Genomic DNA, 21,709 nt, shown 5'->3' with positions numbered 1-21,709 from the left:
GGAGCCCCACATTGGATTAGAAAGAAAAGAAAGGATAATGCTTAGGTCAACTGTTGAAAGGCACAACTGTTGCATAGGAACAGTTATTCTACAATAGAGGAAATGGTAGGCAAAGTATTGATATAAGAACAATTAAATTTATGATAAAAGAGGATAAATTTAAAGGAATGGAAATTCAATTAAAGGAAACAATCAATACAAGATGTAATTGGACTAGTTCATATAAAAATCTAATGAATTAATTTTCTTCAAGACCATGACAGTGGGGGTATACAAGTGCATTAAACAGACGAGGACAGGAAAGCAGATGCTGATCAAGACTAAATTTAAAGATCATAATTTAGCATAACGACATGTAATGAACCACAAAGCGAAAAGGAAGTAAAAAAAATGTAAAACTTAACAGGAAACTATAGAACTTATAGCATCCTCTGCTAAAAGAACATGCTGCACTAGTGAATCACTGCCACACTCCGTCATGATTCCACCAGAAGATCCTGACATCTCGAGTTTTTCAGAATCTCCAACCTTATGAAATTTGTATTTTGGAAGTTGGTGTATATCTTGTTCAGATGCACCTTCCTGTTTAAGAAATGAAATGAATGCATCATACTTGACATTGTAGAAATCATATTTTGAGGTGCAATGCAAGCCCAACATAAAGCATACTCACGCCAAGACAACATGGCACATTGCATATAATTTCCATGCTAGCGCTTATGATAGCAAAGAACTATGTTGACACAAAGCAACAACATACAATAATAGTCCCATTTTAGTTGGGTTTGATGACCGCTTTAGGCTTATAAATAAAGGTTGTGTCATGTGGACGCTTGTGAGAGATTTTCGGTCTGTAGTGAACCATTTTGATTCTTTGTTGTGCAACTGTTCAGAGCTTGTAAAGTCTGTTTGTAATTTGCAATGTCTATGAAGTATTTTCGAAAATGTTTGCTTGTGGATCCCGAGTGAGACGTTTTCTCTAACCCGTTTTCTCTTTTGTGGGTCTTAAGGGACCATGGGAGGCTTCGGGGAGGCTGACCTTTGCGGACGGATACGCAAGGGTACCGCACGACTTAGGCGAAACCAATTAAGTCCGTGACAATGCAGCACACAAATCCATGACATCAGCCCTTACCATGTCTTGAGAGGTAAAGTGAAAAAAAATCTCTAGAATCCATATATTAACATATAATTGAAAATCCCACTTAAATCACAAATGTGTTCATACGTTAACCAACCAATTTTCAAGCATATGGATGTCAAGTGTTAGAAATAGCACCAGTTAACCAAAATGTATACATAAAAGCACTGAGCTTTTTATGAAAAGGTCACCATAAAGCAAAATGTTATCCAATGCAGAGCAACATCTAGGATTAACCCATGTAAAGGTAGCTCAGCCGTCACTCATCAAAAAAACATATTGAATGACAGTTTCAACTGAGGACACTCATATCCCATAGCAAAGCAGATTAATATAAGATGAGGTTTCCCTCAATGAAACTATAAAGACCACTTCAGCTGTCATTATTGAAAGTGCCAGAAAACAAATGATAGTACCATAAAAGGAAGTAATAAATGGGGCTGTTGTTATATAAGATCAGCTCAATATGGACAATTTCCTAAACTCGTCTCAAGTCCTGTATCCTCCTTAAAGTGTGAAAGAATCAAAAAGTGCAACCATATTTTAGCTAGAGAATATACATCTACAATAAACACCCCTCTTAGATTGGCTTCCATTAGTGATCCTTGCATCAACTTCAAGCAGATCAAAACGACAGATAAAAGGTTAGAAGCAAGTTCTGACATTGAATGATTACTTTTCAATGCTTGTCGTGGCCAAGGATAAATTCATTCTGGCAAGATTGTAGAATTTCAGTCTAATGAATTGCTTCAAAAGCTTTGTGGCACTACCAAAAAGTGTAACAGATGACAGAAGCAAGAAGAAAGCATGGTATCTATGATAAACACATACAAACTTAAAATCATCTTGTACCCCTATAAGCATATGAAAGTTATTATCGAGAGAGAGAGAGAGAGAGAACAGTTGTAATAAACCTGCAGAGGAATCAATATATTCATTATTCATAAACATTATTATTGTCCTTTGCAGGCTTGTAGTATCTGAAACCAGAAGAAAACTTGCCCTATGCATACACGTACTAAAAGTTAATTTTAATACAGTAAAAAATGCATTATCCAGACATGCCATTTCAGCAAACTGAAAGTGGGCACAACTATAAAAGTGACTACATAAATGAAAAGATGAACATATTTATAATTGGTGGGTAATGTAATCAAAGCCCTTTCCAAAACTAAATGATCCATATGCAACAGTTGCATGCAAAGCATAGTATGGCTACAGGCAAGCAAACATAAGATATTTCTTTCTCTATAACATATGTTATAGGATGCAATAACAAAAGAGAAAAAGAAAAAAACAAGAGAAGCCAATACAAGAAACTCAAACCACTTTGGTGATACAAGAAAGCCACCTATGCATAAAGCCAGGCAGTGATAAAAGTTATATCAGGGAAGATTTTGGTTGAGTAATGGTAATATGGTTCAATTAGGCTCATCTTTAAAAAGGAATTCTCTACAATTTAGAGCAACTTTATAAAATTGTGTATTGTAACATTTTTTAAAAGGGCTTACAATTAAAAATCTTTACTGAACGAAGAAGTCAAGGCTTCCTTTTGACTTCGTCTAAAATGGCTTCCGATAGAACTTCCTTTGTGATCGACATCAAGATTTGAAATACTGTTCATACCTATATGAGGTATGAACCAAGTGAAAAATATCTGTTCAACAGAGAAAAGGGACAGACACTAACCCATTATGAGTGGTTTGAGTCTGGTTATGGTAATTATATAAAAACCCTTAACAACTTAGAATTTTGATTTCATGACAGAAAATTCCAGATAAAAGAATGATATTTGAGATTTTCTTTTCTTTTTTTCTTTTCCTCTCTGAACAAATGGTTTGCCTCAATTGTTATTGACAATAAAAACCTTTGCCTTACATATGTGGTCTAGCTCTTTCTCAGAAGCTTTGAGTTCACTGATATAAATTCATGGCCAAGTGTGATGCTAATAGAAAGAAATCCTAACATAAGGATACCTTAGTTGATATAAAAAGATCCTTAATAATAAAAGATCATGCCAGTTACCAGATATTTATCCTTGTTAAATCAAGAACAAATGTCACATTTCCAGAATTACCAACATAAAATAGGGACATCATTCATTCAAAAATCAAGAGAAATCTGCCATGATAAATAGTAAATCTACAAGCATGTGCACAACAAAAAGGGGACCGAACATTTTTTGATATTTTGTACGAGTTGTTAATGAATATCGGTAAAACGCAGCATTTAGATCTGTTACCTAGTCCTATCATCGTCTTGGTTCTGCTCATCGTCATCAGATTCTTCCACCGCCCTCGGTGAATTTGAGCCCGACCTCCTCCCACTTCCACGTCCACAACAGCACCCTCGGGAGGGTGCCTTCGCCGGTATCCCACGCAAACACATACCATATGCAGCACGCACTGGAGCACGTACCCAAAGATCCACAGTCGAAAAGGCATCGACGGTGTCTCATGCCAGCTCAAGATCAGCACCCCAATAACAACGCCTATGAAGGTCAGGTTCCACAGGATGTCTGGCGCTGCTCCAGATGCTCCGCGGCCATCTCCCGCACCATCACCGATGGCGCCCTTATCATCCGCCGGCCGCTCGTCCGGCGTAGGAACCGGGCGGAGCCACGGAGGCTGGCACTCCACCCGGACCGATGAGCCACGCCAAGGAGAGGGGTCCGGTCGATGCTGGCGCCTCGGCCCGGGCTCGGAGGCCTCGTTGTCGTCGACATCCCCGAGATCGAAGACACGAAGACGGAGGAAACCCCCCTCGACCTTGCGCTAACCCTGATCGACGCGATCGCTTCCAGTCATCGGGATCCCCTGCATCCAAACCCTCGTCGAAGGAACCGCAAGCGAAAGAAACCGACGGCTGCTCTCCATTTTGGGCAGAAGAAAGACGGAGTAAACGTAATACTCATGATCCCCTGGCGAATCGTTTATTGACACGTAGACGCGCTAACATATAAGCCTCGGGGATCGCAGAGCACGGGAACAGCTCGTCCGTATTCGAACCAGGCATCCCCGATGGGTCACATCTGGCCTAGCACGGGCCGTTCACGTGCCAATTAAGACAAAGCGGAAGTACACCGGGTTCATAGCACGTGCCAATTAAGGATCGATGCTGTGGAGAAAGTGGAGGAATAAGAATGTTGACCACAGCTTCTCATTCGAGATCCCTGTTGGACAACGTTCCGAATCCAACACAAAGTGCATGCAGTTGACTTTTGCAGGCTTAAAGGTTCATTCAAACCTTCTTCGAAGTATATTTACGAAGTACAAGTTCATTCTTCTACCAGTATATTTGCAGGCTTGGGTCAATGCAGACGACCCAAGAACAAGTTCATCCTTCTACCAGTATATTTACGAAGTACAAGTTCAATCAAACCTTCTTCGAAGTATTGTTCGAAAAGCTGAGAGATGCAGCACAACACAGACACTCCAGGTAAGATCCACAGAGCTGATAAGACCGAGGATACACTTGTAAATGGTACTCTCTATCTGCCATTTCCATCAGAACCTAATCCGAGTGAGTAAAGAAAGATATCCTTCACGAACCACAAAAGACTATTTTGTGAGACAATTTGTACTTGGTTCGGGAAAATATTCCTTGCCGCTTTTCCTATGCCGACAGAGAACCTTTTCTGGGGTTCACCTCTCAGAGGCATACAGATGTGCGCTCGAGGATGTTCAGCTCATCTTGATTCCTTCTCTCAGAAAGATGCAATCTGTGTGTGTGGAAACAAGCACCTTGTAAGATGAGCATCCATTTAGCAGAAGATATCATTAACAAATGTGAAAGGGTTATATTCCTTGTGAAATCATAGTCAAAAGGTTGCAGATTCGCAAAAATATTGGCTCCAATATCCAGTGGCTTCGATCCTTCTGACACCTTGCCACATGGAAAAGAATTTTGCCGTAAATGGAAGAGACGACTTGTTCCGAATCTAAGAGTCTCCTTTCACCTCCATGGCCAGCTTGCACCTCTTCTCCACTTTATATACCCTACCTGCTTCGTAGCAGCAACTACAAACCTCTCTTTGGTGATCCATCTCCACCAGCCACTAGACCTAGAAGAAGTTAGGAAGCCTTGGAGCTCTCTCGAGTTCCTACTCACTGATTCCATGACTAGAATGTTGGATCCGCTTACGGTGGGGAGAGTGATAGGAGATGTGTTCGATTCTTTCAACCCTAGCGTGAAGCTGGAGGTCGTTTACGGTCCCAACAAGCGCGTCTACAATGGCCATGAGTTCATGCCTTCTGCTGTATGTGCAAAACCCCGGGTGGAGATTGGTGGAGATGATATGAGGAGCTTCTACACTCTTGTATGTTCCACCTGCATGAATCTACCAGCTTTGATCTAATGAAATAGTTAACTGTACGGTTGACATTGTGAGCATTTGTAGATACTGACAGACCCAGATGCTCCGAGTCCGAGTGATCCGCACTTACGAGAACATCTCCACTGGTTAGCAGCACAACACGTGGAGTTGTTCCCTTCGTTGTTAAAGCTTTTTAGGTTCATTTTTAGCTGCCTAATGTGGAGTTCTTTTCAGGATTGTTACCGACATTCCCGGCACAACTAATGTGTCTTTTGGTGAGTTAACACTTTAAGCTATCTGCATCACGATAAATCATTTTGTTGACAGAATAGTGTGTTGTTACAGAGAGAGAAAAGATCATAATCCAAGAATCTGTCATTATCATTTTATAGCAAAAGTAGATCCTCCTTTAAAAGAACATTCCCCCTTTAATACAGGGATGTGTAATGTCATTAACGAAGCAACCAAGTGTTGTTGGTGTTGCAGGTAGAGAAATAGTCGGCTATGAGGCTCCGAAGCCTTTCATCGGCATCCACAGGTACGTGTTTGTCCTCTTCAAGCAGAAAGGAAGGCAGACCGTGTACGCACCGGCTTCCAGAGACCACTTCAGCACGCGAGACTTCTCCGAGGAGAACGGCCTCGGCCTGCCGGTAGCGGCAGTCTACTTCAATGCCCAAAGAGAAACAGCCGCAAGAAGAAGATGAATCGACGTACGTCGTCGTATTGAAGCTTTGCCGGAGTTTGGCCTGCGTCTCATTTTTAGCCTGTAAACTACGGTTTCATTGCAAAGGGCTCTTCCGTGTTGTCATGGTAGAATTAGGGCTAGTATGGGATGACACGACGAAGACACTCGGTAGCCATATACTTGGCTGCTGTTTTTTTCTGTCGTCGTCAGACTATTTATATGCTCCTAATGTGCTTTTCTTCTTTGGCTTCTCTGCTCTCTGGAGCTCGTCACTGTCGTTCCTCGGAAGTAAGAAACGGTGACCTGATTGGCTTCGAGCAACAGTAGGTCGGAATGACGAGTTGCGCATTGCAAATTTAGTGCATGAGCAATATTTGACTTGGTTGACCTTCCACAAAATTTGTCGATATCCAACATTTAGATTCTGTCCTAAGAGTCAAGGAGGTGAGAGAAAACCTTGGAATCCAAACGGACACTTGTTCTTAGAAATGTTTGTCACGTGTTACACCCAAAAATGTATGGCTGAAAGATCGTTTAGATCGCGGTAGGTCATGAACTCTTACAACCATGCAATGGATACAACATCCACACGCCTACAGGAACCTCAGTGCCATCGTATAAACCGTGTAAGAAGCTAAGAATCTATCTCTGAGTTGCACTGATGCTCTCTGTGGCAACTTCTTCGACTCCAGAACATACCTGAGCAACTTGCGTCTACCCTTGGCTCTTCCATCTTCTCCAGCTCACCGGGTGTAGCATGCGAAGAGTGAGGAAGCCTTTGTGATTGAACTTCTCCCTGGGATTCATTTGATGGGAATGGGTCGCCATTGCAGGTGGCGCAGGTAGGGATGGCAGAGGGGAAGGGGGTGCAAGCGAGTGGGCAGATAAGCTCTGATGACACTGCAGCCACCCGATTCCTTCGAACCTCTGTTCGACAACTCGTGGCAGGAATATCGACAGCACGGGGTGGTAGAATGCAGGGGTTGCAGAGGCTGAGTGCTAGGTTTGGTTTGAGCCCCTTCGCAGGTGTTCCGGGTAATCTGACGAAAGAGACGATGCCATTTCGGCAGAGAGGGCATGCAATTGATCCCGGTGGGCTGGCAATTTGAGATGGAGTGTTGCTGGCCGAACAAAGGTAGAGAGCGCACCTTAAGCAGAGTTCATGGCCACAGCCTGAAGACAAAGTTACAGGAAAGCAATAACATTAGATGACATACAACAAAGTTCAGGCTGCCAACATCAGAAATAAAGGGCTTCTTTTATGTGCTAATGGGGAAACCTTACTCGTAAACTAGTAAACAGACTTTAAATAAGATAATAAAACAGGGGTTAAAACACTATCATGAGGTGCAAATCCTAGATGCTTGTGGGACCTGACTGTGATCAGATTTTGAAAATTTACCTAGCTCGCAACATGTTAACGCTCATGAAGGAACCCATTAAATTGTTTTCGTATCGCTCAACAAGTCTGCATATATAATTCTACTTTCCCTGATATTCAGGCATGAGACTATTATATTATCATTCTCAATCGAGAACATAGCCGGTGTGTTTATAATGCCCTTACCACCTGATCATATCACTTTTAAGGATGTGGAGGACATGTTCCTGTAAATCATGTTCTTCGGTATAAGACCATTTGATCACTTTATAATAGAAGTGGTGGAAACATCAACAGACCATGCACCGAAAGAATATAAGGAACAGAGAAACAAAAATTATCTGCATGATTCCAGATTCATAGGCTATCAACCGTCACATATCCAACAGAATGAAGAAAAAATGAAGGTTCAATTTCAAGCAATGCAAGTTTACATAGCAGACCAACTTTTTTCTTGCCTATAATGCAACTTCAGATATTTTTTTCTTTTCCATGATTTAGTGATCAACTGTCTCTGTTTGATCTACTCTAGTTATAAAAGTGGCTATCTAACACATGAGGCATTGCCGATACGAGTATAAGAGGGTCAATATGCATAAATTATCCTGTAAATAGTAACTTGAGCCATAACCACCTAAATTACAAAGGTTACCATAATGCCAAAGTTTGTGCACTTAGCTATATGATCGGCAAAAGACTGGGGCTCCAACTCACCTTCTGCAGCTACACTGCAGGCCCGTTCAAGGCAAACAGCACAAAGATCATTGTCATCAGAGTCAATCGAGGAATGCAACCCAGACTCTCTGCAAGGAATTGAAATGTGAATTATTATATATCTATTCATCAAATGAGTTAGATAATTATAGCCAAACAATAAGCGTAGTGGTTATGAGTAAATATTTTCTTATGTTTTTTATTGTCACGTTGCAGCATTTAATTTTTTCAAGTTAAAAACAATATTCTAGTGATAAATATTGAAGATCTAAAATTTCCTTGACCAAACTGTACTTTTAGGCTTCAGGTAAGTCTATTATCGACTCAGTGAAGAACAGGCACCAGCCCTGAGGTTATGATCTCCCCAGAAAACCCGAACAGTGTACCAGGGAACTCATCATTTGTAACACAGCATAACATAAGCAGATGACCTCACTGTACCTTGCTATGTTAAGTAGGCTCATAAGTGGTAACGAAAGATAATTTGATAGTGGAAATATGGGTACAGTCAATTCAGAATTGGGGTTCAGTAATGGCTCCAAGCAACGACGTCCCCATATCTTTGCAACATCAAGTGGAAGCCACCTGAAGAAGAAATGTGAGCCAAACGTATTGAGTCACCGAACAAAATAAAAGACAATCTAAATTTAGAAGGAAAATAAAGGAAGAGTTACCCATTGCAGTTCAATGTCAACCTGCTAGCACCTCTCGCAAGAAGCATCTACCAATGGAATGATTTCTTACTTGATAAATAACGATGGAACCGAGACGAGAAAGATAGGCAAACATCCAATGACTATACAATCATAACAGGGTGGTGTAAGTACCTGGCAACATTTGAGATTCCCACCACAAGCAGCAAAATGCAAAAGAGTGCTTCCAGCTCCTACATTCATGAAAATTAGAGAAACCGCGATGACATATAGTTTTAGCAGGTCGTAGGCTATCGCTTGTAAGATCATAACTTGCCTATCGAATTATCTGACACACCATAATGAAATGTAACTGCTGAGACATTGGCACCTAAATCCAGTAAGAGCTGTAAGCAATCGAAGTAACCATTAAGGGCTGCCATGTGCAGAGCCGTGACACCTCCATCAGCAGGCTTGTCGACGAACTTCAGCAGAGCACTGCAACATTTAGTTCAAGTCATAGGGTATGTTCAAATTGCAGATTTGTAACACAAACATTCGATTCAGATAACATACAACCGATCATGTTTACTGTCAAGGGAAGAATCTGGGCTGCTTCCTTTGCTGTTCCCTTTGCCCCTGCCGTCCTTGACAGAACCAATCACTTCATAGGGAGCACTTGGAATGAAATCTGCAACCAACAACCTGATGCACCGGACATGCCCGCCGAACGCCGCGAAGTGCAGGGCTGTGCGGCCGCTCAAGTAGTCCGCTCGTGTAACCTACAAAATTTGGAATCATGATTCTCGAATTTTGTTTCCGAACAAGAAAGGATTCTGGCATCTGCGCGCACGCATCCACACATACAATGCTTCTGAAGATGACCAGAGTCTGCACCACCTCCCAGTGCCCGTGCCGGGACGCTTGCATCAACGCTGTCTTAAAATCCAGTTCCGTTCAGTAGAAGCGTAAAGGTGGAAACTTTCCAAGATCTATTTACAGAAACGAGGAAACCAAAACAGAGATCAAATGAGAAGGCAAGAAGCGGATCGCGTACTTGGCCACAATAGTTTCTTAGATTCACGTCGGCGCCGTTCTCCAGCAGCAGCGTGACGATCTAATCAGACGCCCCCAACACGAACAAAATCAACAGATGAGGCAGAGCGTCGAAATTTCCGGACTTTTAATCGAAGAGAAGGAGAAGAGAGAGGGTGGACGCCGACTGACCTCGTTGTGGCCCTTGGCGGCAGCGAAATGGAGCGGGGAGTTGAGGCCACGGAAGGTGGAGTACTTGGCGAGGCCGGGGTTGAACTCCAGCAGCATCCGCGCCTCCACCAGGTCACCGTCCCTCGCCGCCGACACCAGCCTCTCCCCAGAGGCCGAGCACCCCAGTGAGTTCCCCATCCCCTTCCACTCCTTTTGGGTTGGCTCACCCACTCCCTCACTCCCCCAACAACTATCTCAAAAGGTAGTCCTTTTGCCTTGGCTTATATTTGTCTCAGGAAACACTTGTGGATCGGAAGGTAAAGATCATGAGCGGTGGCAGAAGAGATTTCGAGAGCCGGAGAGTGTGTGCGATTTAGGACAAACAAATCCTGTGGCAAATGTGGTCGACTGAGTAGCTCACGTTACTCATCTTCTTTTACGGTCAGGACAAGAACTGAGAGGCTCACTAGGAGAGGAAGGATGGCAGTCAATCTTGCGTGTGAAACAGAGAAACACACTTTATAGATCACATGTCACTGGAACTAGAAAAAGCATGAATGAGAAGATGGATGGATTCAAGAGGATCACAGACCCATTAGGATTTCAAATAGACATGACAAATGGCAAATGGTAAGGCAGGCAGGTGGTGGCTGGTGAGATTTATTGTTTCCCTTCTCTGACATGAGCACAGATAGCTGAAGGCATTCCTCAGACTCTACTTTGTCCAATATATGTGTATGATTACTGAGTAAGAGTTGGAACTTTGATGGCCACCCTGATATGATTATGTTGCAGACTCATTGTGGAGTGTATGTACAGGTAATAATAATAGATATGGAGAGGCAGGAAGACTTGGGAGTCGTGCAAACAGGTGAGAGGTCCAGCGTGGATAGTCTTAATAAGATGAGGGTGAAATGTCACACCAAAGTTTTAGGTTACAAGATCTTTTCATTTATCTTTTTAAGAGTGATGATCGACATGATGCTAACATATTCGATCGACACTTGATGGAGAAGGAGTATATTATTGCACAATCGAAAGGAAACATAGGGAATTGTTGAAGGAGGTGACTTGCCTTTGAATAGATTTTGTAGGTAGATGTGGAGGCCAATGATTGGTGCCACTTCTCCTGTGAGGGAAGCACAAACTTGCAAGCAACTTCAAATCTAAGCTAAGATGGACAACAACAACACCAACATCGACATGTCCTGTGCAAGAAAGCTATCTCCATCCACAACAAAACCCTAATATGCGCACACACAATTCACATTAATCTCTAGAGATGAATTTGCATCGATTTCAAAAACTTTTGGATCGATCACAGTGCGATATAAGTATTAGGCGAAGCTGTGGGTTGGGTTGACCTCTTTGGTCCTCGTCGTTGACAACGACCCGCGATGCACATGGACGCGACTAGTTCGGAAGGTGGCGACAAGAGCTTGAGCTGTGAGCTCACATGCTTTGGGGCGTAGTTTAAGCATTTGAATCCGCAGCTAATGTGATTAGACTATAGGATTGTGCTGTGGTTGACCATTCGAGTAGTGTGTTAGGATTTCACTCGATAAGTGCCCCCCCAAATCATGATTCAAATTGATGGGCCAAACTCGTGCTTTGGGCTTCTATGAGTCACCATATACTTCCACTTTATAATTAAAGAAATAACATATAGTGTTGATGAAAATATGAAACATAATATCTTGAAACCATCAAATCGAGCATTAAAGAAAATGAACAAACTAAAAGACTCCTAATTAAGGCTAACCAGAATAAACGAACAATTTGAAACAGTTCTTCGACCTAATTTAGAATACGAGAACCGATTGAAGATGTATCTTTACCAAAAAGATATAGGCATGTTGTGGACAAGTGTGGACGTTGTCGACGAACAAACGTACCGTGGCTGATGAGTCAGCATGGCCTGGTCTACAAGTCGATGTCGAGAGTCTTCTGTTGGTCGAGCTAGATGCCGAGTTTGATCGGGCCCTCGCGATGGGATCTTGATCAGTGTCTCACGGTCCGGGTATCAGTTGATGGCTTGCCTTGGGGACATCAGTTGGTGACTTCCAAGGTTGGGATGCTCGCGGGTCATGAGTGGTCGCTTTCCTACAAAAATGACCTTCGTCGGGTGATTCTTGATTTTGGCCCCTCCGACGAGCAAGTCAGTGGTGGGTTGAATTGTTTTTTTTTTACTCTTCCTGGCCGGATGCCGACCAAGGGCTTTTATACAATTGTACGAGAGTCGGTTGCACACGGGTTCGATATGGCCCCTGATCTTCAAGAGTTGAGACGACACTTCTAACCTGCCACCGTCTCAAGACGCGTGGTGTGGCATCAAACAGCACCGCCCCGAATTTTCGGGACGGGACATATCGAACAGCGTCTCGGTACAGATTCTGACTTGGCGTGTGGGGGTGTTCCCCTTGTTGATTCTCGGGTTGGCGTGGTGGTACGTGGGTTGAACGATGCCTTGATACGTATGGCATCGACTGTGACGTATCTTGGATCCAAAATATGCCTTATCAGATGTAATCGACATGGCATACAATGTCGCATTCGGATGCGAAATCTTATGGATTATGCTTTCAAAATAAGACAATATGATGGATCAGTTTCTTATAATGACATGAAAAGGTGCCTCCATTTGTGACAATGATGCCAAATTTCACCCTTACTAGATTGATAAGTTTGATTTGACCGGATCGATTTTTAAATGAAATGATGAGGATTTTAAAGGTGTACTTCACGAGGTCATGTAATACTTAAATTAAGATCAATTGAATGTTGAAATATAAGTGCTTTTATAGAGTGTTGCATTATTAGAGATGAAATCCTTTTTTGTAATTATTATCTAAACTATTGAAATTGATTAGTATATTAAGATTTCTACTGTCAATGTGTTAGTAGAATAAAGAATTCTATCACAAGAGTCATCGAAAAGCAAAAAAAAAAAAAAGTAATTAAGATTTATTTTTTATAAATATTATTTTTTGATTTTGATTAAGGAAAGGAGATATGGAGAAATACTTTTGGTACTTTTGGATTTTTAATAAAAAAATATTTTTTAAAATTTTTAAAAAATATGAGAGAAAATATATAATTTTTTTATATTTATGTAAAAAAATTTATATCCGAGTGAGGATAACTTAAGATCTTATAATTAATGTCATGTGATAAAGAAATTGATTCTACGTGAATATATATATATATATATATATATATATATATATATATATATAGGGATTTGTTAAGTTAATCTTATGATCTTTTTATTTTTCTCTAACGTAAATAATATATTATTAGGATAGAATTTTTATTTCACTGTCATTGATGTAAAATATGCATTATTATGTTAGTTAGGAAAAGAGAGGAACATTTGGTGGTTGCATGGAGACTGCATTGGTGGAAATAAGTAGGGATATGACCCGCTACGTCCTCTGCCATCAAACACGTGCATGCATGTCCATGCACGAAAAGATTCCCTCGGTAAACAAAAGATATCAATGTTGTCCTTCCTCCACTTCTCTAAGTAGTAATGATAAGTTTCGTATGAATCAAAGCCAGCATCCACCATCATCCATCAAATATCGTGCCCTCTTAATGGGATCTCATTCATGTCGAGTAGCTGCACTTATTAACGCCACTATTTATCCTTCCTCTTCATTGAGGCGATGGCTTCAACCATCTTTTGTACCCTCCTCATCAATACATCACTTGCATCGACCTCCCTTTTGTGCCATTTATTACCCCCGCCATGAGTTGGGTTCCCGTGAGAAGCGTACATGGTTAAATCCAACTTCGATCTATGATAAATATGATAGGTTAATACATTCCCATATGTTACTGCAAACAAGCAAGTAAAACGATCAATGTCTGAATACGTTCACGTACAATCAAATAGCAAAGATTACAGCGTCGTCTTCCACAAGGAAATCCAAACTCGCTGGGAGAAGGGAACACTACAACACCAACGGGACGCGGCTGGGGATCGAGCAACAGCTTTTGAGAGGTAGAGAGAGAGAGAGAGAGTCAATGCCCGAACCACCACCATTGCTCGGTGTTAAGGATTATGGACTGCGCCCAGGGCTTGCAGTTGGCCATACTTCCTTACCACATAGCAAAGGTTCTTCGCTCGCGCGGTTCGTTCTTGACTCAACCCATGGCCACGGCACTCTCCCCACCACCGCTGGATCCCGTCTCTGTTACGGCTCGCAGTTGAGCGCCGCCTTGATCTTTTGGACGGTGCACGATATGAGGTTGTTGACGGTCTCCACCGACTCCACCGTCAGTTTCGCCGTTGGCTGACTGTTCACCAGGATCTGGAACGCCACCGTCAGCAGCGAGCCCCCGGCCTTGTGCGCACCGCCGCCGCCGCCGTCCGGGAGGATGGCGAAGCCGGAGGGGAGGAGGGCGACGTAGGCGGAGTCGCCGCCGCTCATGACGAGGTGCATGGCCGGGGTGTCCACCGGCGCGTACACCACCAATGATCCCGACGCGTCCGTGCACGTCTCCTGCAGTATCAGCATGCTGCTCTGGCTTGCACTCACGGCCTGCATGGAACCCATGTTATGGCAGTCATATAACCTGGATCAGTAGTGATCGCAGCCAAATTATATATGTATAAGATGAATCGAGTGTGAGAGAAGGCTTCTGAAGCTAAAATAGCTAGGCATCATGTCAGAACAGTAGAAGAAACGACGGCATTGTGTCTGTCCTTCATATGTCAAATCTAATGGTAGTACTGTATCTTTTCGGAGAAGAAAAGGAACAGGCCACCACAGTGCGTATCGAAGTGGGAAAATACTGACGCTGGCACGGAGAAGGGAAACGGCGTTGCCGGTGTTCTGGCCCTTGGCGATGTGGGCCATCTCCTGCATTGGCCCGCCGTTGGAGAGGATGTCCCACTGGCTCCGGAGTTGCTCGTTGCGGAGGAAGTCGAACAGGCGCTGTGGCGAGAGCGGGAGCCACACCGAGGTAGCGGCGCTGAGAACCACGCCCGGCGGCTCCCCTGGGTCGGCCACGCTCTGCCTCGTCATCACCCGCACGTCCTCCCCGATGTTGACCCCTCCGCCCAGCTTGTTCCACTCGCGAGCCGACGACGCGCAGACCCCCGCGCAGAAGTTGTCGGTCATCCGCTGCGCCAGCTTCAGCATGCTCCTCCGCCCGCTCGGCGTCACCGCTGTCGCGGCAATCCCGTGGGGCAAGTCAAATACTGAATTATATGAACTACCTCTTAAGACAACACATTCATTATTCGCATGAGACTCACCGGTGTTGTCATCGTGGGAGAGGGAGGAGGACATGAGGATGGCGAGGGACTGGCACTGGCGCTGGAGTGTCGCGACCCAGCGGCGTGCGCCGAGGGCCAAACCGGAGCGCAGCAGCGGGCGGTACAGCGGGTGAACTGTAGTCTCGTCGTACTCGGCGTGCTCCACCCATGTGACCTGCGCACCACCCTCGTCGTTAGTTCATTAATTCCTCAGTCTGCTAGGTTGACGCTACAGTGCACCTGCTGGACCTGGAGATCACCACATCTCATGGTCGCCAGTGCACGTTATCACTAAGAGACAGCTTAATCTGTCAACCACCATGGAAACTCGAGACTTCAAAGAAAAACGCCAGAAGCTTTGACCACCATAACCAATCCATGATATCCCCAATAGATGGACGGAATTTTCTACCATTAGACCCTATTAAAAGAGGGCGTATTAATGAATCTTTAGGGGAGGAAGTCAAGACCGGGAATACAAGAAACCCATGTCCGAAGGAAAGGAGTCGCGGTTCGCGAGGGAGTAGCCATTTTTAGCACCAATCCGCGGGAGTTGGGAACAGCCAGAGGAGAGACTTCCCACAAAATAATGAGATAGGTAGCACAAACGAGACACCTACGAATTGAATGCGGACAGAGAGCAATCCACGGGCGAGGCTCTCAAGGTGGTAGAAGAAGCATCTAAACATATAAAGAAAGAAGCACCAGAAACAAGGGTGAAGAAGAGATGACCGAATTATATTGATGGTAGCGTGGACGCGCGACCCAAATAGATTTGGGAGCACGAGCTTAGGCTTGACTTCTAAATCTCTATTAAAACATCACGCCCAACACACATAGAACTGCTTATGGTTAGTGCAAGATGCTACTGAAACGTGAGTAATGTGTTCCAGAGGGGGGAGTGGGCAAGTAGAGGGATTTTATTACCTTGGAATACCCATTAGGCATATCTTGCACTACGCACCCAGAAGGAAGCCTGCAGCATGTCATTTTAGCCGGAGGAGCAGACGGGTTGCCTCTAATTCCGTCGATGGAAACGTCGACTATGGCCCAAGCGCCCTCGGACAACTGCTTGCAGAACCTAAGGAAACTGACATCCCGAACGGGAACCAAGGGAGAGAGAACTTGGAGCTCCGCATGCATCTGGTGACACCAAAAGAAGTCGGTATCAGACTCGATACCCATGAACGAATGAGTAGTTGGTGCAAGATTGCTTAAGCAGCTGCAGGACAAATGAACTCACAAGCTGGAGTGCACCGTTTCTAGTCGCGGCCATGCCGCTGGAGATCACGTCTGCAGCGGTCGCTTTTGCGATCACAGAAGGGAACATATCTGCCCATCGAGCCTGCCCATGGATCATATAAGAACTTGGATTCACGTGCGTCTGCACTGGTAAAACGATGCATAGATTAAAGCTAGCTTACAGCGTCCATGAGAGTCTCGACGAGGGCTGAGCTGTTGATGATGACCAAGCCGGTCTCCCTGGTGGCCTCCGACGCGAAACCATTGGGCTTGGCCCCAACGCACCGAGGGAAGCACCGGTCGTACTCGACGTAGTTCAGTGTTTCCCTCCCCGCGTCCAAGCTCGGGATCCACAGAGGCTCCTCCATCTCGGCCATCTTCACCAGTTCATCCATGGCAGCGAGTGCAAGCTCCAAGAACACGAACTTCTCCTGGGACGTGTCCACCCCACCGATGGCTCCAGCGCCGAGAGCCCGCCCGGGGGTTATTACGGTGCCTAGAGGGCTTGAGGTTCCAGAGGTGAAATCAGCCAGCGGAGGCAAGGTAGCGGCCGCCACCGAACCGAGGCCGGCAAAGCCATTCGTACCGACCGCGAGCTCCAGCGAAGAGTTCGGGGTCGGGAGAGCGAGTGGGCCGGCCAAGGCAGACACGGGCTTGCCGAGGAACTTCCCGGCAAGGGCGCAGACCCGGTCGAGCTCATCCTTCAGGCGAGCATACTCGATTCTCAGGTGCTGCTCCTCGAGAGAGATCTCGCCGAGCACCACGGGGCCACCGCAGTTGCAGCACATGGGGTTCCTCATGGCCTCTCTGATGGACAGGTTCTCCGCTCGAAGCTTATCGTTCTCTTGCTTGAGGATGCTGTTCTCGTACCGCTCCATCTGGGTCTGGTTTCCATGATTCGCAAGCACGTCAGGAAAGAGGGGAAACACAACCCAAAAAAAACGAGATTTTTATAACAGAGAAGAACTCAGGCAAGAGCAAAATGCCTTCATCTGTGTTCGCCGGTTCTGGAACCAGAACTTGACCTGGCGAGGCTCCAAACAGAGCCTCTTGCTGAGCTCCATCCTTTGCTTCTCGTCGGGGTGGGGGCATTCCTTGAAAAGGCTAGAAACAGAAGATTCAAACGAGTTGTTTTCCTTTGGGAAACGAGGGCAGAATCAAACGATACGAGGTCGATGCAAATGGATCTCTTACGCTTCCAGCTCCTGGATCTGCTGAGGGGTGTGGCGGTGGTATTTCTTCTTCTTCCGGGGATTCTCTAGCTCCAAATCGTCTTCAGATCCGCCTTCCAGATTATCGCTCCCTGATCTGCTATCGTTCTCATCTTGCTTTCTCCGACGAGCCGAATCCAGGTCTTCTCCGTCTCCTCCGACGGCGGGGACCAAGTTTCGATCCCTGTGCGCGTCCAAGTTCGTTTGCTGCGGAAAGACACCAAAACCGCTCCAAGAAAGCGAACAATACGGGATAAAGAAGGAGACAAGAAACGGTGGGTTACCAGGGCGAGGGAGAGGCCTGGGGAGCTGAATATGGACTTATGGAGTGAGGGCGAGAGGAGGGGCGGGTGGGAGATGGCGCCGGCGGGCAAAGCGGCGGAGCTGCCATACGGCATGTCGAACAAACCCCCGAAACTCATCAAAGATGTCCTTTTCGCTCTTCTTGAAGTGGCTTCCTTCTCCTTCGAAAGCACCTTGTCCCCCTCCAAGGATCACCGTGGCCTGTGCTAGATCTAACGAGAGCACTCGTCTTCCGAACAATCCATCTGGGATGTGCAGCAACAACTAAACAGGACAAAGCGAAATCTAAAAAAAGGGGAAGAAAACACTAAGAAAGAAAGCGCAAAAGAGATCTAAAGGATAGGCGAGAGAAGGCAAAAGCATCAGCTGTGGCATGAACAAATGCCTCCAACTCCCTCTCGGTGTCCTAAGTTTTATGGGGTAGAAAGAAAGAGAAGGAAGCCAAGCATAAACACTAGCGCCCTCGCGACACCGTGACCCCAACCCACCCCGGCCAGAGACAGAAGAAAGAAGCTACAGAACCCCAAGCTTTCCTCTTCCCTCCACGACTGGGTGCCTTTTCCCCAGTACCCGAGCTTTTACAAGCTCAGAAATGGTGGGAGGCGTACAGTGGGTGAGCCCAAGACAGAGGGGAAGGCCATCTTTATATGTGGGGACTCCGATGCCGCAGAAATCAAACAAAAAGGTAATCTTTTTAGGGAGATAGAGGAAAGGGTGAGCTCAGTAGAAACAAAGTAAGAAAGTGGTCCGTTGACTGTTCCCTCTGTCGTCCTCGTAAACGGTGGATGAAAAGTCCACACCGAATCAAAGCTTCGCCTCGGAAGTAATGATGCAAATAAACGAGATTTTATAGATTTATGCAAAAACATCAAAGCAATGATGGGAATGAAACACCACATTTTTTGACATTTTAAGGGAAATATGCATGAAATATTCCCCTGCAACGAAATAGCGGCCCTTTTCCACGCCATCGCCACACCCTCCCTCCCTTCTCCTCGACTGCAGCGTCACTGGAAAGAAGTCCAAAAGCCCGCAGAGTTGATAGAAATGGCAGGCCGACAGTGGCTCCGACGCATTTCTCGTCTGCTCCCCCTCCTTCCGTTTCCCCTCAGGCGTCCTCAACTCACACAAAGCGACGAGAAGCGAAGCAAGAAAACGATAGGAGAAAGCCAAAGCCAAATGTCGTGTCGTCTGACCTCTCGCTTCAGCAGACGACTCCTTCGCTCACTCCTTTCACACCACCACAAGTCAATGCGTGCGTAACAGAAAGTGAAATTTTCTCAGATAATTAGCAGACGAAAAACCAAAAAAAAAAAACAGACTTTCTCGACTTGTCGACCGTACGATCTTAATCGGACGAACGCGGCATGGCGATGGGGGGATTCGGGAAACACCTAATGGCCTGGTCAAAGCTCGGTGGGAAAGAGGCTTTCAGGTGATTAATGAGTGGACCAGGATGCGGAGGGCCGATCACTACCGTTGGTTTCCGGATCAAGGGTGTAGGATCGTCGTCTAATGTGTGCCTTCCGTGTACCAGCTTGTCATTACCAATGGCGTCCATCAATGTTTATCGCCCATCCATTTAATTTTCTTCGAGTTCTTTTTGTGATTCGATAAACATTCCTCGTGGTTGGAAGCATGCACACTAAGTTGTTTTCTTCTCTCAAGATTTCATTAAATTATATTCATAATGTCATTAGCGAAGAATTACCATACCTTGATAACTTGTGGTCACCATCACCGTAGAACCAGTGGTGGCCTCGTCGGCTATCAGTTCCTATTAAGAAGTATGGATTAGTATGTGCAGCTTAAATTGGAATACGACTCATATCTAACATTCGAGATAGATGGTGGACTTATATGACATGCCCCTCGAGAAATATAAAGATTTCAAGACGTTTATGTTCATATAATAAAATAGAAAATTGAGATGATTTCAAAGAAGATGCAAAAAAGACAGGCCGACTAATCAATACATAACGACAGTCGATGATTGTGATGCACATAGGATTTTTTCTTCTGATGTCCACACCATTTGAGTAGATCAAGAAAAACAAAAAGTCTACCCACATCGATTCCATGCTTTGAGAATGCAGATTCAATTCCGTGCATGTTTGTATGATGATTCCTTGCGTGTTACTACGAATATAAAACCTGCAAACTTTGTCCTTAAGCTTAACATGTAATCTTACCTATGTCGGAAAATATTTATTTGTGGGTGATGACAATAGGATATTTCACTTTGATCGTTGTCAATCCATATAAACTTCATGAATCCGTAATCCACTGTATGTGATTTGATGTGTCTCTACACTTTGATCCTTGGCAAACAAAAGTACATGCCATAACGTGGCACATGAACGACAAGAAGCCATTTAAGTTCCACGCAAAGCTCCAACCATCTCACTGTACCTCAGCTCATCGCTTCTCCATGGCATGCTGTCACTGAAACTTTCCTGCAGGCGTGGGCCAACTTCTGCGTGAGACGAGAAGGATTTCCATGCACAGTTGGTCCCGTCATGGGTTGGCAAGTGTTGCCCGCAAAGGGGACGTTGGCCGTGGATAAGACTGGAACTGCACCCAGTGAGAGAAGAACACGATGGCGTCTGTAGTCTACATGGGCAAGGAGTCTCCGTCAACGAGAAGAAGACAAGGTTATAATGCATATGGTTTGGGACCTCCACCGCCAGCTTATCGCCGGTTCACATTTGCGAGTTGACAGCGAATACTACGACAGTACTCTCAGCCCAGGCTGGTGCAATCAATCTCTGCTCCAAGGGATGCACCCGTCCCGCAGTGAGATCGGCTTAAAAGACATTAGATATCATTCTCTCGTGGAAGATTTGGATTTGACCTCTCTGTGTTCCTCGTTCAAAGACATCACCGTGTGCTTCACTGCTCGAGCGTCTCCATCTGCAAAACTGTTTGCGATCAACATCGAAACGGAGAGGAGCAAAATTGGACTTGGAATCTCAACTCTCGGACTTTGGGCGGGTGGGAACAGTGGACGGGCGGCTAAGACGGCTAACGTTCGTCCTTTTGTAGGACCTTCGAACAGTGGGAGGAGTAAATCGTGTCCATGCTTCATGATGCCGGGTGTATACGTGTTCATGATCATGCATTGAGGCGCGTGCGAAGACATGATTGATGCCTTTAAGATTCTCATCATGGGATATGAACGGCAGGATTTCGTGCGATTTTGTTGTTGCTTCAGAACCACCCACTGCCGTGGGCTAACTCTGGACCGGGTCACGACATAAGGCTCGGGCCGGACCCGAAAACCTGGGCTTGTGAGTGACTCATTTCTGCATTGAATCCAATCACGTCTTCAAATTCGCATCCAGAATTTTACAGGGAAAAACAGAAAATTAGCATACAATTAAGTGCCAGACCGAATTATTCATGAAAGCAGGGATGGCACGAGCCTATGTTCACGAGTATTCGACTCTCCTTTATGGTTCAATCGGAATAAGTTTTAATGTCGTGGACTGAGAGTCGATACGACTCGATCCTGAAAATGCATAAGTTTTAATGTCGTGGGCTGAGAGTCGATACGACTCGATCCTGAAAATGCATGATCGTTCTCTGAAAAATCCTCCCAAGCAAAATGGGA

General features: G+C 45.0%; 3 protein-coding genes and 1 long non-coding RNA gene across 5 annotated transcripts; 1 reads left to right on the top strand and 3 right to left on the bottom strand.

The window, feature by feature from the left end:
• Positions 1-221: 221 nt before the first annotated feature.
• LOC135627377 (uncharacterized) lies at positions 222-4,088 on the bottom strand. Its single transcript, XR_010492596.1, has 2 exons — positions 3,384-4,088; positions 222-582 (listed from the first exon to the last, which is right to left on the bottom strand). It is a non-coding gene; the product is annotated as an uncharacterized LOC135627377 (long non-coding RNA).
• Positions 4,089-5,167: 1,079 nt separating this feature from the next.
• Positions 5,168-6,336, top strand: LOC103972065 (CEN-like protein 1). The gene is made up of 4 exons (XM_009386260.3): positions 5,168-5,459; positions 5,541-5,602; positions 5,691-5,731; positions 5,943-6,336. The coding sequence occupies exons 1-4, from the start codon at positions 5,259-5,261 to the stop codon at positions 6,158-6,160; spliced, it is 522 nt and encodes a 173-aa protein (XP_009384535.2). The 5' UTR covers positions 5,168-5,258; the 3' UTR covers positions 6,161-6,336.
• A 262-nt stretch (positions 6,337-6,598) lies between these two features.
• On the bottom strand, positions 6,599-10,680 carry LOC135626752 (probable E3 ubiquitin-protein ligase XBOS33). Of its 2 annotated transcripts, none has more exons than XM_065132333.1 (10): positions 10,096-10,680; positions 9,926-9,985; positions 9,736-9,807; positions 9,445-9,650; positions 9,227-9,366; positions 9,064-9,122; positions 8,911-8,957; positions 8,678-8,821; positions 8,237-8,325; positions 6,599-7,314 (listed from the first exon to the last, which is right to left on the bottom strand). In XM_065132333.1, the coding sequence occupies exons 1-10, from the start codon at positions 10,270-10,272 to the stop codon at positions 6,776-6,778; spliced, it is 1,533 nt and encodes a 510-aa protein (XP_064988405.1). In that variant the 5' UTR covers positions 10,273-10,680; the 3' UTR covers positions 6,599-6,775. The 2 variants fall into 2 exon arrangements, with proteins under 2 accessions (XP_064988405.1, XP_064988404.1); XM_065132332.1 differs by having other exon boundaries at positions 9,206-9,366; positions 10,096-10,676.
• A 3,177-nt stretch (positions 10,681-13,857) lies between these two features.
• LOC135626751 (homeobox-leucine zipper protein ROC5-like) lies at positions 13,858-18,700 on the bottom strand. Its single transcript, XM_065132331.1, has 9 exons — positions 18,078-18,700; positions 17,777-18,000; positions 17,569-17,686; positions 16,765-17,466; positions 16,584-16,685; positions 16,268-16,483; positions 15,341-15,515; positions 14,880-15,250; positions 13,858-14,621 (listed from the first exon to the last, which is right to left on the bottom strand). Exons 1-9 carry the CDS (start codon positions 18,213-18,215, stop codon positions 14,274-14,276), a joined length of 2,394 nt encoding a protein of 797 aa, XP_064988403.1. The 5' UTR covers positions 18,216-18,700; the 3' UTR covers positions 13,858-14,273.
• Between the last annotated feature and the right edge of the window lie 3,009 nt (positions 18,701-21,709).

This window comes from Musa acuminata, chromosome BXJ2-11, assembly GCF_036884655.1.
Source record: "Musa acuminata AAA Group cultivar baxijiao chromosome BXJ2-11, Cavendish_Baxijiao_AAA, whole genome shotgun sequence".
In the NCBI taxonomy this organism is placed as follows: domain Eukaryota; kingdom Viridiplantae; phylum Streptophyta; class Magnoliopsida; order Zingiberales; family Musaceae; genus Musa; species Musa acuminata.
This window is presented reverse-complemented; position numbering and strand designations above follow the sequence as displayed.